Source organism: Artibeus jamaicensis, unplaced genomic scaffold (genome assembly GCF_021234435.1).
Source record: "Artibeus jamaicensis isolate MK-2021 breed Jamaican fruit bat unplaced genomic scaffold, CSHL_Jam_final contig_867, whole genome shotgun sequence".
NCBI classification, from domain to species: domain Eukaryota; kingdom Metazoa; phylum Chordata; class Mammalia; order Chiroptera; family Phyllostomidae; genus Artibeus; species Artibeus jamaicensis.
In genome coordinates, this window is record NW_026521995.1 from 4,396,480 (window position 1) to 4,414,727 (window position 18,248).

The following is an 18,248-nucleotide window of genomic DNA, read 5'->3' on the forward strand; positions in this document are numbered from 1 at the left end:
AGATAATTTCTTGGACTTAGATGAATGACACTCATTTTGCCTTCATTTACCCAGTGCTGCTGCCGAAGCTGATGGTATCAGTGCAGTAATAAACCTCCTGTCCAGTAAACGAGATGGAGCCATTGCCAACGCTGCCACTGTGCTGACGAACTTGGCAATGCAGGTGGCCCTGCGGGAGATCAGTCAGAGTCACTATGTCGCCCGCTGAGGTCTGCGAACATGGTCGTGCAGAGCAAAGCTGCTCTCACCCTCTCACCATTGCGGCAACTGCCTGTGATGTCGAGGCCCGGACAGAGGTGAGAATTTGAAAAGACATTTGCTCTCTTTTTTCTGGTTCATACTTCTGGGTGGATTAATTTGAAACATTTTCAAGTGTTTGAACAGATTTATTATTTAAGTCTTTCCAAACTGATGTAATGTTTTGGAAAACAAAAGGGCATTATCTAACTAAGAAGGTGAGCATAACTCGTAAATAGTCAATTCTGTTTCAATTATCAAGTATATATTCCTGGAATAATCTCTTGCCTCTATGCTCTAGGAAGCATTGTTTATAATGTCTAAAGAACTGGAAACAAACCAATTTTCCAACTGTTAATAGAGTAGATAAATAAATATGGTATATTCACAAAATGGGATCTCACATCAATGAAAATGAATGAACTATTGCTACAGACATCAGCAGAGATGAATCTCAACAAACTTAATGCTCAGCAGAAGCCAGTTGCGAAGAATGTATCTAGTGATTCCATGTGCATATCATTCAGAAATATGCAAAGCTAAGTTAGATACAAGTTAGAACTATAAAAAAAGCAAGAGAATGATGAACCCCAAGTTCAAGAAAGTGGTTTCCTCTTGTGGGATTAAGAGTATGGGTGTGATTCAGAGGAGCATCTGAGGCTCAAGGTTATTGAAATTCGCCTGCTCTTTTTTATTTATTTAGTTAGTTAGTTATTTGTTTGTTTGTTTACTGTTGTTGTTTAAGTTCCATTTAAACAACAATGGAGACAATGGTGTTGTCTCCATTTTCCTCCACTTTCTCTTGCCTCATCTATCCTCACCTCCCACAACCAATCCCTCCCCACTTTGGATTTGTCCATTGGTCCTTTATACATGCTCCTTGATGACCCTTCCCCTTTTCTCCCTCCCTATTATTTCCCTCCCCACTCCCCTCTGGTTAATGTAAGGTTGTTCTTTATTTCAGTGTCTCTGGTTACATTTTGCTTGCTTGTTTTGTTGATTAAGTTCCACTTATAGGTGAAATCATATGGTGATTATCTTTTACCACCTGGCTCCTTTCACTAAGCAAAATGCTCTCCAGTTCCATCCATGCTGTCACTAAGGGTAAGAGTTCCTTCTTTCTTTCTCCTGCATAGTATTCCATTGTATAAATGTATCAGAGTTTTTTGATCCACTTATTTACTGATGGACATTTAGGTTGCTTTCAACAATTGGCTATTGTAAATAACACTGCTATGAACATTGGGGCGCATAGGTTCTTTTGAATTTGGTGTTTCAGGATTCTTAGGCTATAATTCCAGCAGCGGAATTGCCCGGGCAAAAGGCAGTTTCATTTTTAGTTTTCTGAGGAAATTCCATACTGTTTTCCACAGTGACTGCACCAGTCTGCATTCCCACCAACAGTGTACTAAGGTTCCCTTTTCTCCACAACCTCTCTAGCACTTGTTTGTTGATTTGTTTATGATGGCCATTCTGACCAGTGTGAAGTGGTATCTCGTTGTGGTTTTAATTTGCATCTCTCTGGTGGCTAGTGAAGCTGAGCATCCTTTCATATGTCTCTGGGTCATCTGCATGTCCTCCTGGGAGAAGTGTCTGTTCAGGTCCTTTGCCTATTTTTAAATTGGATTGTTTGTCTTCCTGGAGTGGAGTTGTGTGAGTTCCTTATATATTTTAGAGATTAAGTTCCTGTATGAAGTATTATTGGCAAATAACTTTCCCATACGGTTGGTTCCCTTTTCATTTTGCTGATGTTTTCTTTAGCCATGCAGAAGCTTTTTGTTTTGATAAAGTCCCATTTGCTCATTCTTTCCTTTATGACCCTTGCTTAATGATGAAATATAAGAAACAGAAACCAGGAAAAAAATCTTATTTCATATAGCAACAAAAAAAGTAAAGTGCCTAGAAGTGAACCTAACCAAGCAGGTAAAAGATCTGTACTCAGAAAACTATGCAACATTGAAGAAAGAAATTAAGAAAGACACAAATAAATGGAAGCATATACTGTGTTCATGGGCTGGCAGGATTAACATTATTATAACTTCCATACTACCCAAAGCAATCTATAGATTCAATGAAATGACCATTAAAATACCAATAAAATATTTCACAGATCTAGAACAAATACTCTAAACATTTATATGGAACCAAAAGACCTCAAATAGCCTCTGCAATCCTGAAAAAGGAGAACAAAGTAGGAGGGATCACAATACATGATATCAAACTATATTACAAGGCCACTGTCATCAAAACAGTCTGGTACTGGCATAAGAACATACACAGAGATCAATGGAACAGAATAGAGAGGCCAGGAATAAACTCGTGTCTCTGTGGTCAATTAATATTCAACAAAGGGGGCAGAAGCATAAAACGAAGTAAAAATAGCCTCTTCAACAAATGGTGTTGGGAGAACTAGACAGCTACATGCAAAAAAATGAAACTCAACCACAAACTTACACCATATAAAAAATAAGCTCAACATGGACAAAAGACTTAAATATGAGTTGCAATACCATAAAAGTGCTAGAGGAGAACATAGGGAGGAAAACCTCAAATATTCCACGCAGCAGTATTTTCATGGATATGTCCCCTAGAATAAGGGAAATGTGCCATTTCTCAAGCTGGTGGTGAACAAGCAGGTGTACTTTTTACTGTGATTCTTGAAATTGTGCACACAGGTTACACATACTCTTTTGTTTCTCATGCTGCAAAATTTGAAAAGATAGAATTGCATTTTTTACAAGTCCATCGCATAAAAGTGTGTTTGCTACTTGTGGTTAAATCTTTAGAAAGATTTAATATAATCCTGGAAACCTCCCTTTATGTCTTGTTTTTCTTATATTCATTTGTCACCATGGCACTCACTCAAACAGCCTAGCACTTTGTCCCTCTCTCCTCAATGTAAATGACAATAGCTAGCATTTATTGGGTACTTACTTGGTGCCAAGCAGTGTATTAAGCTCTTGACATTCATTTGAACCCCACTTGAAACAGGTATGTTTGTAATTCCCATTTGACATATGAGGGCAGTGAGGCTGAATGAAATGCTGGGCTCTAAGCCGAGGTGGTAAGTGTTAGGTCAAGTCCAGAGTCCACCCTCTCACACTGTGCTATATGCTCAGCTCCCAGGTCTTTCCTCTTCTGTCTCTTAGATTTCTACTCTATCCCCCTTCTTTGTGCCCTTTAACTAGTTCATTTGTATTCTTCCATTAAAGTAGTAAGTGAGCCACCAAATATTTCTTTACCAACTACTATGTGCCAGACACTGTGCTAAGGATGGGGAACACAGTGAGAGACAACAGTGTCTTGGCTACATCTCCGTGCAGCTTGCAGAGTAGTCCATCTATTTCCTGGAGCATTGCAGCTGTCTCTTCAATGATCTCTCTACCCCTGTCACCTCCTTCTCCCCACACTGCCTCCAGACTGATCTCTCCAATGTGTGACCCTCATCACATTATTGCAAGTCCCCAGAGGTGTGCCATTGCCCCAAGATTAAAGGTGAGCTCCTTAGAGTGCTGTGCAAGGGCCCTCAGTGATCTGCACCTGCCTGCCTGAGCCTGAAGCCTCTTCCAAGTGGAGTTCTGTACCTCAGAATACTGTGCTGTTTGTGATTCTGCCAGTATGCCCTGTTCTCTTATTTATAGTTCCTTGTTTCCTCTGCTTGGGGAGCTAGTTTCACTTTTGTCATCCCGATAAACTCCTGTTTTCTCCTTCAAAACCCAGATCAGTCATCTCTTTTATGAGACCTTTCTCCAGTCCTGAAACTCGGGTGCATCCTCCTCCGTGCTTCCATTCATTACACCCTGTGCAGGTGTCCCTGGGCCTTGTGTTACATTATATGGTTCCTGTATGAAAGATTCTAATAAGCTCCTTTAGGGAAGGGAACTGAGTGTTTTCTTTCTTGTGTTCACATCATTAATACACACCTGGCCCATAGTGCATGGTGAGTAAACACTTGTTAAATAAATGAACAAATGAAATGAAATGAATGAATGAACAAATGGAGGAATGAAAGAATGAGTAGAGAAATTAATAGATAATTACATCTTTGCCAAAAGAACACATGGAACAGGGTTACTATATATCTTATGTTATACCAGAAATAAAGATGTTCAGAAATTTGGCCTGTTAAGCATAAGATGCCTCAGGAAATTTTTCTAAGCTGCCCAATCACCTGTGCTGATGTGCAGTCTCTGCCAGGGTCCCTTTGAGAAGAAACACGATCAAAACTGGATCATATTCCACCAGGACTCGTGTCTTCGGATGCTGCACACAGAGACTGGCAGAACATTCTTTATGTCCTCCAGGCTCAGATAATAAAGAACTGCATTTTAGACAGTGAAACAATAGCTCGGTCAAATCTTTTTTTCTGGTTGTAATAATTTTGTGCATAAGTAATTTCTTTTAATAATGTAATGAATGTAATTCTGTCCAGTTCTTTTACTATTTTTCTTCTCTTTTTTACTTTTTGGAGAAACGAAGAAAAGGCACTGTGCAAGGATAACAGAAACGGGTCTCTGTGTAGGTTATGGCCTCAGCATTGCTGGGGCCACACTGCGGACCTGGCGGCCACGTCCGAGGCCCTGCCCTGCCTGCAGCAGCGCCCCCTGCCCAGCCATGGGGGCTGCGTTAGTTTCCTGTTGCTGCCATAACAAACCACCACAGCTTCGTGTCTTAAAGCAATACAAACCCACTATCTCACAGTTCGAGAGGTCAGAAATCTGAAAATGGGCTAAAATCAAGGTGTCAGCCGAGTGATATCCTTTCTGGAGGCTTTGGGGAAAATCCCATTTCTTGGCCATTTTTAGCTTTTACCAGCACCTGCATTCCTCAGCTGTGCCCCCTTCCTCCATCACTCCAACATCTGCTTCTATGCACCTCCTTTCTCTGCTCCTGGCACTCTGTGTCCCTCTTTTAAGTACCCTTATGATTCCATTGGGCTCAACCCATAATCTAGGACAATCTTCCCATCTCAACTCCTTAACTTAATTACATTTGCAAAATCTCTTCTAGGAATAAGGGCATCTTTGGGAAACCATTCTTCTGTCTACCTTAGGGCCAAATGGACATTCAGTGTTGAGCTGAGTGAATAAGTACAGGGCATCCCACTGGTGGGCAGTGAGAAGATGGCTCTTTTCCCAGTTGCCCCCCTGTGCAAAATCACTGTGACCTCCCTCAATGTCTTTACTGTGGCCCCTTGTTGACTTTGAGCAGAAAATTGGCTCCTGTATATAGGGGTTTGCAATTGACCTTTCCCCTGAATTTAATAAACCTAAATAGGGACACATCCTAAAATGTTTTTACATAGTTACAACCTTTAAAACAATCAAATAATGAGATTTTTTGGAAGGCATAATGCTTATATACAGGACTCCTAATGCATTAAATGCTGGTTTCTGCTTGCAGTTAGGAAATTCAGGGGCATTGGAGCCCTTCATAGAGCTCCTGTGCTCTAGGAATGCCAAGGTCAGATGGTAGCCAGCTGGGACATAATGGTCTGTACCAGTGATGAGCTGATGGCCACTGAACTATGCAGATTCAATTTGTATGTTGATCTGATATCTTGAAACCTTGATAAACTCACATGTTAGCTCTAGGAGGTTTCTTTGTTTTTTGGTAGGTTTCTTGGGATTTTCTACATAGACAATCATGTCATCTGCTTTGCCCTTTTTTTTAAATCTTCACCTGAGGACATACTCATTGATTCCAGAGAAAGAGGAAGGGAAAGAGCTAGAGAGAAACATTGATGCAAGAAAAACATCAGTCTGCTGCGTCCCACACACATCCCAACCAGGACCAAACCCACAACCCAGGACAATGCTCCAACCAACTGAGCCACACCTGCCAGGGCTGCCTTTGGGGTTCGATAGTTCATTTTGATGTGTCGGAATTTCCCAGGAGGTAAATTCATTGGGTTTATTTCATTGACATTTACTACAATTCCTGACTATGTAGATTTATGTCTTTAACCAAATTGATGAAGCCATCTCACTCCTAATGATTCATTTTTTTTAAGTACTTCATCTTTCTCTTCTTTTGGGAGTTTGATGACACCAATATTAGGTCTTTGTTTATTGCACAACAAGTCCCTGAGACTCCATCAGTTGTTTCTTCAATCTTTGTTCTTTGTGTTGTTCAGATTGGATAATTCATATTGATCTATCTTCAAGTTATTGGATTATTTCTTCTGTTATCTCTATTCTCTTAAACCTATTCAAAATTACATTTTGCTAAGTTTTGGTATTGTGTTCTTTCACTCCAATATTCTATTTTATATCTCCTATTTCTTTCTAAGACTTTCTATTTATTCCAAGAGTGTTCATTACTAATTGCTGGATGTTACATCTGCATCATGTGGGCATTGTCCTCTATTGATTGTCTTTTCTCATATGAGTTGAGGCTGAGTAATTAGATTGTAATATTATGTTATGAGTCCTACAGTTCTTATTTATGGGTATTATGTACATTCTAAGAAGAATTCTCTGTTGTGTATATGTGTGTGTTTTAAAAGGTAATTGACACAGTCGTTTTCAATCTTCATATTCCAACCAGTGTTCTGTGAGTTTTCATTCCACTGTCAGGCTCATTTTCAAAGGCTTTGGAGTACTGTTTGAATCAGTCCTACACGTATGCCAACTAGTTTCCAGTTTGGGACTTGGAACATGGTCTGTCCCATAGTTTAACCCTCAAAACTTAGGCGAGTGCTTTTTTGAGTCAGAACCATGCACACACAGTGTGGGAGAAATCCATAAACAAATTTTTATGGGTTACTTTCCTGAGCTCCTACCTCTCCATGATCTTCTTTGTCTTTTCTGGCTGTTGGGGCTTCCTTTTCAGTCTCCAAGCCAAAACCTGCCCTGATACACTCTTGCCATGACTGTATCCATATCTATAACCAAACAGCAGGAAGACTGAGTATAAGGTACTCTTAGTCTCTTAGGGACCCTGATGCCACCACTGCGATCACTGTCACAGGATTCTTCAGGGGCTGGAGCACAAGAGAACAGAGAAAAATAAGAAACAAGCAGGGATTTTCTTCACTTTCTCTCTTTCCTGTTTCTCCAATAGGCTTCTCCTTGAGCTTCAACTGTCTGTGCAGATGCCCACTTTCACATTTGGGGCTATGTTTAGTTCAGCTTGTAGAATAGTGGATGAAAATAAATAAACAAGTTAAACTCACCAACAGTTCGGGAGTAATTCAATGTCTTCTCTGGTCTCTCTGCTATTGATTACTTTTCAGAGTTTTCAAATAGCTATTGTATATATTCTTCCCAGGTTTTATGACTGTATTGAGTGGGAGACACAGGGTAAAGTGTGCTTGTTCTAGGTTACCTGGCAAAAGAACCCACACCATTCTTTTTGTTCAACTCATTAACTAGAAACAGTCAGTAAGATGTCAACACTGGTTCCAAGAACATTTGAGAAGCTAGGTATTTAATTTAGAAAAGTTAGAAAAGGATTGCCACATAAAAAAACCATCCTGTTGGATATTAACCATCCTCTAGAACAATAAATGATAACCTTTGGAAGTATCTTTTCCACTAGACAGAAATAATTTGCATCTAACTAAATAAAAATCTATACAATAACTACTAAATTCTCTAAGTCAGAAACTTTTAATTAATAGTATATTTTAATTAAACAGTATCTTTACTGTTTATTAAGCACATTCCATTTTTTCCAAGTGGAGAACTAAGGACATTTTAAGGGGGTGTGGGGCGGTGAAAGTGGACAAAGGAGGGATAAATGGGGACCGAACGAGAGAGACTTTGGGTGATGGGCACACAGTGCAGTGTGCAGGTGATGTTTTGTTGAGTTGTACACTTGAAACCTGTATGAATTGATTAACCAATGTCACCCCAACAAATTTAATAATAAAAAATAACTAATTACATTTGCCCAGGAAAACTTTTGGTGAGTCTTTGCCCCTGGGTGATGTTAATTCAATGCCATCCTTGTTTTGTTTTGCTTTTTTCTACATTTTGGATAATATTTTTTAAAAACTGTGGTACAAATTCTTCTTTCAGAAGGTGTCAACTGAAACAGGAGATGATATGAAACCAGCATAGACTTCCTGAGAAGGCAATCGATTTTTTTCCAATTCAATATATATTTATTGCATACTTATAATGGTCCAGACAGGCTGCTATGCAATTTTACAAAAGACAAATACATGATTTTCATTATATATATCAATCCTATAGTGTTCTCTTGAAAATTAAGAGAACTGCAAAACATAGGAACTCTAAAACTATATCATTGTCATGGAAAATTTGACAACTGTGCGGTGTGGTCATTGAGGTATAAACACTGATTTTCTGGGGTGTTCTTCAGATGAACTCAGAGCACAGTGAGTGCTTATTCATTTTTATTGTTGTTGTTTACTCTTAAAGGAAAGGCAGAGGAAATAAAGAGGAGGAAAAGCTGAAGGAGGAGGAAGAGGTTACAGCAGCACAAAAATGGGCTGGAGAAGGAGGCCCCTGTAAAGAATGGTACCCTCCCTCTGATCCTACTTCTGTGCTTACGTGTGTGAAGTGACCAAACCAATACTTCCCATAACAAACACAAAGGAACAGGTTGAAGCTCTTGCAAAGTAAGTTGTCTATACACACATGTACATTTTTAATTTCTGAAAAATATTTTATTTTACTGGTTTTCAGTTTTAGCCAAATTTTAGACAACTGCTCCATAATAAAATTGAACTTTGCTGCTCCCTACCTCTGATTCTGAAGCGGAAGCACATGAATTGAATTTTTTCTCAGTTTCTATTTTAGATCATATTTCTGCCAAGAATCAGAACTAGGAGTTAGAAATTGCTTTAAAAATGCCTGTGCATATGCCAACTATGCTTTACTAAAATAAATAAATACATTTAAAAATAAAAACAGGCAAAGATGCCTGTCATTTTCTCCTGCTAAACCACAAGAAGCATCTTCCAATGGGATCCTGAGGAATCACCTTGTTTGATGAATCAAAAGTTCGAGAAGTACATCATTTATTGTGTATATAGGGTAGGGAACTTCTTTAAATTTCTCACAATTTAAAAAATTCTACTGTGAATTATTTGTAAATTCACAAGCTGTTTACTAATACAAACAACTGTCTCCCATCTTTATACGTTTCACATTGCTCGAAAGTGGGAGAGTGAGTATACCGAAATGTTTGGGCAGGCTCAGTGTCTAATCTGATTCCACTAAGAGAAGCTGAGAACTTAACTTGGTAGCTGTAAGGGAACAGGAATCACTGGAAACGGAGGATGCCCTCTTGATTGACACCAACCAGCAGGTGAGCTACTGGATTGTGCAACAGCTGCGGTCTCCATGGGAACTTGTATCTACTCCAAACAGAAGTGAGATGCAGTCATCAAACCCCAATGTGACAACTACAAGAAGCCCAGCCACCAGATCGTTGACTTCTTATCAGGCAAAACTGGACGAAAGCATTTTTTTTGGCTACCAAAGATTCCTCATATCCTTGAGAAGTGATGGCTTAAGCAGAACTCTGGTTTAGCTCATTTCAACGTTTGTCAAATTCCCTCATACTTTGTTCCTATCAGAAATACTTTCTCATCATTTCCAAATAATTGTTTTTTAACCTGGGTCTACATCAGGATGGAGACAGAGACTTGTCCTCATGCTTTGAGCTGCTGGCCTTCATTACAGGGCACCTGGGCAGTGAGACTGTGGGTCAGGTCAGAATCTTTCTCCTCAGCTCTTTCTCTCGCTTTTCACAATTGTTTTTTGCTCCCTTCCATATGCAACAAGGAGAAATTCTTTCTTTAAAATATGCAATTTTGACTTTACTCTAAGATGCAGTAGCCTTAGTCTACAGAAGATTTTTGCAGGTGCGTTTCCTGATTTCTTCAGGGAGAACCTACATTAAGAGAAACCCGTAGGCAAAGTGTACCATGGCCATCCTGCATCCTCACCTGTTTCTTGTTTGTCCTTTTTGCTTCTTCCTCTCTCCTCTAACTTCACTGTTATGTAAATGTCATGTCTTTCACTAAATTTGAAACATAATGAAATTTAAAAGAAAAACATTATAAAACTTAAAAATATTTAGAAGTCTAACGGGAAAATTTCTATGTGTTTGTCTTGTCTCTGAGTTTAAATTTCTTGAAAGAAAGACCATACGTTAGTACCATGCCTTGGATTTCAGATAGACATTTACAAATACTTTTCAAGAATAGGATAAAATTCTAAATCTCCATTGATACTAATTTAATGATACTGATTTGTATCTTATTGGGAAAATTCACATGCATTTCTTTCCATGTGTTGAATAAAATTGTTAGAATTTCAGTTTCTATATGACATTTTGAATTCAGTAAGCCTAATGTTAACCTAGTTACAATAAGTACATTTTAAAGAAAAAAGCAAACACTAAAATCAGAGGGAATATAGTTTTTATAATTACCCATATAGTTACACTCAAAGCATCCAAAGTGAGATATTAAACTTGAATGATTTGATTTCAATGTAATTGACACAGGTATGTGGCAGGAAAATGGGCAGTAAAATTCCAAAAGAGAAACTACAAAATTTCAGCTGGCAACTTCATATAAGTAAAATAAAATTTCAACTTAAATTCAATGTTGTGCCAATTGGACAAATCAAAGAAGGAATCTTCTACCATTGAGCTTTGCTTTTCAAGATATTTAAGATGTTTTGCCTCATTTGCCATTAGGTAAAAATGTTTTCTCTTTATCATAATAGAGTGAGCCAGCTGCCAACTGGATAATATTAATCCTATCACTTAGATTTGAGATGTATATGTGTGTGTATACACATACACAGAAGTACATATATATTCACAGACTGTTAAAAGCATATAAATTTAATATTTATCACACACCAACCAGAAGCCACGGCCTCTTCTGGGGTCTGGGAATATAAAGACACCAGAGGAACTGTCCCTGTATACAAGGCATACCTAAGCCAGAATTCTGGGTTCTGAGGTGATGTCAGGGAAAGTCTTAGGAGAGAAAATTATATGTTAGAGGTGACATGGGATTCCAGCAGATAAGAAACGAGGCAAGAGTATTCTAAACAAAGTAAACCTTTTATACAAGATTACAGGTATGAGTCAATGGGCCATTTGGGAAATGTAGAATAGTTTGTCTGGATGGAGAAAGAAGGGTTGGATAAGTCTAAAGGACCAAATCATAAAGCACCATGTGAGTAGCCAAAAGTTATTGAGGGGAAATGAATGGGCAACACTATTTTCACAGACCTTTCAGGCAACAGAATGTGGAATGGACTAGAGCAGGGGCAAGACTGGAGACAGGAAGACCAGTTGGAAGGTTACTGGAGCAAGAGGTATGAATGGCCTTTACCGAAGGCAGTGTTGAGCATGTGAGAGAGGGGGTGAATTTAGAGGGAGATTCAAGAGATAAAGCTGAAAGGAGTTGCTGATTGCGCAGGTGTGGCGTGAGAGAAAACAAGGGAAAGACAGAATGGTTTCTAAGTTCTAGGAGGGGCAGCTGGTAACAGTGGCGCCATTCACTGAGGTGCGGTACACTGGAGAAGGATCGGGTTTAAGAGATCTCTGTTTTTCTTCATTGTATCCATTGTTGGTGATATAATAGGAGCTAAGGAAATGGTTTCTAAACTATAGACTGAATGTATAAAATTCTTATCCTCTCCCAAGTACCTATAAACCTCATTACGTCCACGTGTACATTGCCTCCAGTCCCTAATTCTGTTTATAATCCAGATGTCAGTCTGTTCTAACTCCTTGGATTTCTTGCTCTTTCGATTCTCCTCTCCCGTCTTTAATCTCTTTCTCTCTCTTAGCTGTTTCTCCTTTAAAATCTAAAATTAAATCTACATACTTAAAGAGTAAGTCTATTTTCTCTTCTCATGATATCCACAGCCACTACTACAGCTCCTATAATCACCACCACCACCTCTTTTACCTGTGTGCCAGGCGTTTGATAAATATAATGGTGAAGAGTCTCAAAAATGCCAATGGTGAAATAACTCCTTGTTTTAGAGATAAGAAAACAGATACTTAGAGAAGAAATTTACCTAAGGTCAACCAGAGGTCCAACTGGAATGTGAACCCATTCTTATCTGAATGAAAACCTACAATAATGCTTCTACCATAGACAGTTCTCATTCCTGGTCAAAACCAAGTCATCCTGACTCTGTCCCTCCTTGGCGCACCTCTCATTTTTTTCCCCAACTCACTGCAGTATGGCCTTTGCTCTCCCTCAAGAAGAACGAGAGGGATCTGTTGTCTGTCTTACTTGATAGACAATAGAATTTATCCTTGATCATTCTCTTTCTTTGACACTGCTCTCTTTAGTAACTTGTCCTCTCTTACTACTTCATCTTGTCTCCTTTGGAGACCTCTTTTCCTCTACCCCTCTCTCAAACACTGGGGTCCTTCGAGGCTCTGATACAGGTTTTTCTCTCTTCTTCCTCTATGTACTTCACAGGGTGAGGCCATCCTTCCCTGTGGCCTTAAATACCACCTACCTTCCAGATGCTTTCCTCTGTCCCACAAATGTCTCCTGACCCCACATTTGTGTATCTCCCTACCCTCTAGCCAGATACATGTAAGTGTCTCATAGATACCAGATTAGTTGGCTTGGGCTTCTGTAAAAAAATAGCATAGACAGGGTGCCTTGAACAATAAGATTCACTTCTCATAGTTCCAGAGGCTGAGAAATCCAGGATCAAGATACCGGGAGATTCAATGTTGGATGAGGGCCCACTTCCTGATTTGCATCTGCCTTTTTTTTAGTGTAAAATCACCTGGCACAAAGAGATAGAGTTCTGGTCTCTCCCTCCTCTTATAAGGGCACTGATGCCACCATGGAAGTTCCACCCTCGTGATCACATCTGGACCTAATTACCTTCTGAAGGCTCCGCCTCCAAATACCATCACATTTGGGGGTAGAGCTTCAACATGTAAATTTTGGGGAGGGGACAAGTACCCAGTCTCTAACATTATGCCAACCTGAATTCTTTACCCTGATATTTCAACTGACTCATGCAATTAATTACCCAGGCCTTGCCTGCCCACCAATGAAATCCTGAACACTAACTTGACTCACTGATAAAGTCCCTTATCCTTTCACCCCTCCTAAATCTTTCACTCATCTTACATATATTCTTTGTCTCTCCCATTTTCTTCCAGTTTTTGGCTCTTTTTTGGCTTCAGTTTTTGTTTCCTTGGCAGCCTAGATGAATTGTCCACAGACCTTATAATTTGCTCACTAATTTCCCTCATTTTTTTGCCCCTGATCCTTTTACTCCTCCGCCTGGCCAGCCCACCAGTCTGATTGCCTGTCCTTCCCACTGATGCCACTCCAGCTGCAGAACATGACAGTGAGGATTGTCACAGAGGATTCAGGGTGCCCATCGTGGGTGGACTAGCAGGCAGCCCGGCCACCTTTTTCCAGCTCCTAGTCACAGGCGTCTCCCGTTTTCCTCAGCAGCCATGCCCCACATCAGCCCTTCTTTCTAAGCTTTTCCGTTTTCACCTCTTCTCTAAGCCAATGGTGGGATTTCTCATTTCACCAAAAACCCCAGGGACTTCAGATTCATCTCAGCTGCAGGTAGTGTCATTCTGAGATTCAGAACTCATCCTCCTGAGACCGAGTCCCTGGCTCTCACATCGGGTCACCACCTACTATGACCTTGGAAAATTACCTGACCTCAGCTTTACTCTCTGTAAAACAGGAAATACAATAGTATCTCTTTCATGACGTTGTTTTGATTATTTAATGTGTCTTGCCATGGAGTAAGAGATCGGTTTTTTCAGAAAAGTTATTTTGGAAAAGATAATTATACAGGGGTGGGCAAAAGTAGATTTATAGTTGTGAGTATGCAAAATATACAGTTTCTTGTATTATTGTTGATTAATTATTGTATTATTTTCTACGCAAACAACTGTAAATCTACTTTTGCAAACCCCTGTATGTTTATTTTTTTTCTCTCTACCCCACTAAACTATGAGTGTTAAATGATTCTAGTACTAACTCCAACATAGGAGGGAAGGTGTCGTACATATAAAAGCAATTTTCGGACAACAGCTGGGTTTCTATAATTCAACTCAATTTGACACTATCTACCCAGAGATTGCATTAGATTCCACAGAATAAGGGCTCAGTGTTACAAGATGGCTCCCTACTCCACTTCAGATGGTAGTCACAAGACTAGGTTATCACCTGTGCTTCTGACTGGCCAGCTATAGGTTGGGGGTTCCAACAACCGGACCTTTGGGTTTAATTAGTTTTCAAGAGCTGCTCAGAGAACTCAGAGAAACATCGTACCTCTTAGATTACCATTTTATTATGAAAGAATGTAACTTTGTAACAGCCAGGTGGAGAGATGAACACAGGTGAAGGTGTGGGGAAAGGGTGTGGAGCATCCATGACCTCAGGAGGGCCACTACCCCAAAGCTCTACCTGTTCACCAACCCAGAAGCTCTGGAACCCTGTCCTTTGGGGTTTCTGCGGAGGGAGGCGTCATTACATAGGCATTGGCCATTGACTGATTCAACTTCCAGCCCCTCCTCTCTCTGCAGAGGTAGTGGGAGGGCGTAGGACTGAAAGTTCCAAACCTCTAATCAAGTGGTTGATTCTCTGGGCAACCAGCTTCATCCTCAGGTGAGGTCCAACAGTCATTCATTAGCATAACAAAAGGCACCTTTATGGCTCTCATCTAGGAAATTCTAAGGGTTTTAGGAGTTCTGTGCCAGAAACCCTGAAGACCAAAATACATTTCTAAGTAGAAGTCACAATATTACAGAGTGCTATACATTAGATAAATTACCTTAATACATGAATATAGAGATTATTGAAACAACACAATTCTTGCCTTCTAGTACCAGGCACGTTTATTGAGTACTCAGTCTGTGCCAGCATTCACGTTCTAAGTACTCAACACGAATTAATTCCCTTCATCTTTATAAACCCCCTATGTGGAGGGTGGTTAGACTGCTGTTTTCCTCATTTCACAGAAGAAGAAATAGAAGCACACAGAGCCCGAGTCATCTGCATAAGGTGACAACAACTAGTAAGTGGCTGAGCTGAAATTCAAACCCAGGCAGTGTGATCCAGCTCTCTTATCCACTGTAATGTGGCTAAGAAGTTTCCAGATTATTTTAAAGCTCCTTTTAAAAATTTTTTTAAAGATTTTATTTATTTATTTTTAGAGAGGAAGGGAAGGAGAGGCTATGGTTGCCTCTCATGTGTCCCCTGCTGGGAACTGGCCTGCAACCCAGGCAAGTGCTCTGACTGGGAATCAAACTGCGATCCTTTGGTTCACAGGCCCATGCTCAATCCACTGAGCTACTTTTTAAAAATAACCTCAACGTCAAGACAAATTGAAGAGTCAGCTCCCTGAGAACATAAGCAACCCCTGAGAAGGTGGCAGCAGGCAGCCTGGGAAGGACCAACCACTCGCAATTTCTCTCCTGCTCTACAACAGCTGTCTGTCTACATCACCCAGAATAAACTGGCTAGAAATGGGCCCCCACCCATTTGGTCCCTCCATTCAATCTCACTGTGTATCACAGCCAGAGAGCAGCCTAGGCACATGGAAAGATTAATAGATGCACCAGTGCTGAAAGCCTGTGGAATAGCTTTTCTCCAAAGACATTATCAATCTTGTGCTGATACAATGCAGTGGAACCGCCTGAAAAATGTCACTTCCCAGCAGGACCTACACAGAGGTTTTAAATCTACAGGATCTTAAGGATCAAGGAAACCCACCACATTTTGTTGGCTCCTAGCACAATATTCCACATTGTTTCAGCCTCCGGTCTAAGCCCTTCTCTGCAAGAGTTGTATATTTCGCCTTCAGCCAAGGTGGGTCTTACACTAAGGACTTACCCTCACCCCTCTCCCTCTTCACTCTTGGTTGATCTTGTGTTTTCACCCACAGGCTCTGGCTGATAAAAGTGACATAGGCTGCTCTTTGGTTCTAGGGGAGTGCACAGAGCATGGAACGAAGTTGGCTGATGGATGGATCTCAGAAGGAAGTGATTGGGGGTCTCCCTCCTGAAATATACATTGTTGACCTCATGTTCCATCCAGGTGGACTAATGAAACTAAAATGTAAAGAAGCAGATTTTTACAAATTTCTCAAAAACTATCAAAACAAAAGGGCTCAAACAAGAAATTTATTCTATACATTTTCCATGAAGTTCACCTATAACTTTTATTTATTTAAATAAAAGTATTAGAAAGCTTTTCTCTGTGTGGAAATGAGAAACTTGGATTGACATGACTATGCTTCTGAATTCAGGCTTTGGCAAAAGTTTAGCCTGATTAGATCGTCATATGCTTCCTGTCCCTCATGAAAAGCTTATTATTGTCAAAATTAATCCCCGCAGTCTTTCCAAAGGACTGTCTCTGCCCGTTGGGACTCCTGCCGTAAAAACACTCAGCTGCTGATCCCAGACAACTCTGTGGCCTCACCGCTGTCAGTCTTCACGCCCGGAACACTTCAGGAACACGTGGTTAAATAACCTCAGTGCCATTCAGTGTCTTCAGTCACATTCTCACTTTCATAGTATTACAGTTCTTTATAGCTGGAATATTTATAGAGCTATTCCAGTATTACAAATTCTAAAAATTTTTGTTCTTGTTTTAAAAATGTGTTTAGAACAATGTTAAAGATACTCCACTAAGCTATAAATATTTCTAAAACCTATTTCCATAAATTGTATTTGTCCTATCTATGTTGACTTGGAAATATACCTCTAGTTGAAAGCAATTCTGTTTTGCTTTTACACATTTTAATGCTGAGTGACAAAAACATTATTTTAAATTTAAACAACTTTAAAATTCTGCTTCTCTGGGAAACTTTGAAAAATAGAAACAGAATAAATCTTTGCTGAGGAATTGTGCACAGAACAGAGCAAACACACATTTCAAATAGTAAGAGAGATAAAAATAAGTAATATGATGAATCTCATGAAGTATTTATTTCTTGGTCAGACTTTAAAGTTTACCTGTTCAAAGTTTAAAAGTTTACCATTTTATTAGAAGGTGTTAAAAAGTGAGTTTGATTTTAGAAATTAAGGCCAAGATTATTCTGTATGAACCAGTTTGTGATTTCAAGGGCTGTATAATTTTTTATTTCAAGTTCTGTATATCAGACAGTGTGATTATTATATTTATCATGCAATTTCATGAACTATCACATGGATGCATGGGTGACGAACCCACATCCTACAGACTTGCCTAGGATGGCTAGAAATGCAGCCCAATACAAAACTCTAAATTATGCATGGACCTTTGTTTTGCCTATTAGTTTTCATTAGTGTTTGTATATTTAATGTGTGGCCCAAAACAACTCTTCTTCCAATGTGGCCCAGAGATGCCAAAAGGTTGGACACCTGTCAGAGCATACAAAATCTTTTAAGCATTTTCAAGTCTGCTTTGATCCAGAGACTATTTAAAGTAGATTTCAAAGATATGAAAGATGTAACAAAAAAAGAGAATATTGGGGGCTTCCAGACAAAATAGAGTTGTAGGTTTGCTAACTTGCACAACCAAAAGAAGAAGAACAACCAATTTAAAGTAAAAAAAAAACAACAAACAAAACCCAGAACTGCCAGAAAATTGAACTGTGTGGAAGTCCAACAACAAAGGAATGAAAGAAGAAACATTCATCCAGACTGGTGTGCTGAGACAAAGAAATATGGCCAAAATGAAAGAACAGAGCAAAACCCCCAAAAAGAACTAAGCAATGAAGAGATAGCCAACCCATCCAATGTAGAGTTCAAACCACTGGTAATCAGGATGCTCACAAAAATGATTGAGTATGAACGCACAATAAAGTAAGAAATGAAGGCTATACAGAATGAAATAAAGAAAAATATATAAGGAACCAACAGTGAGGGGGAAAAAACCAGGAATCAAATGAATGATTTGGAATAGGAGGAAAAAATTAATATTGAACCAGAACAGAATGAAGAAACAAGAATTCAAAAAATGAGGAGGGGCTTAGGAACATCTGGGAAAACTGTAAATGTTCCAACACCTGAAGCAT

General features: G+C 39.5%; 1 protein-coding gene across 1 annotated transcript in view; it reads left to right on the plus strand.

Moving 5' to 3' along the window:
- The window catches only part of ARMC3 (armadillo repeat containing 3), a 72,461-nt gene extending 56,036 nt beyond the window's left edge, over positions 1 to 16,425 (plus strand). The window contains 12 exon segments of the mRNA XM_053654718.1: positions 55 to 197; positions 200 to 243; positions 246 to 296; positions 5,641 to 5,704; positions 5,707 to 5,783; positions 8,632 to 8,743; positions 8,746 to 8,834; positions 9,378 to 9,382; positions 10,737 to 10,885; positions 16,132 to 16,179; positions 16,182 to 16,202; positions 16,205 to 16,425. Of these exon segments, the coding sequence (XP_053510693.1) occupies positions 55 to 197; positions 200 to 243; positions 246 to 296; positions 5,641 to 5,704; positions 5,707 to 5,783; positions 8,632 to 8,743; positions 8,746 to 8,834; positions 9,378 to 9,382; positions 10,737 to 10,885; positions 16,132 to 16,179; positions 16,182 to 16,202; positions 16,205 to 16,425 (1,024 nt within the window).
- The last annotated feature ends 1,823 nt before the right edge of the window (positions 16,426 to 18,248 follow it).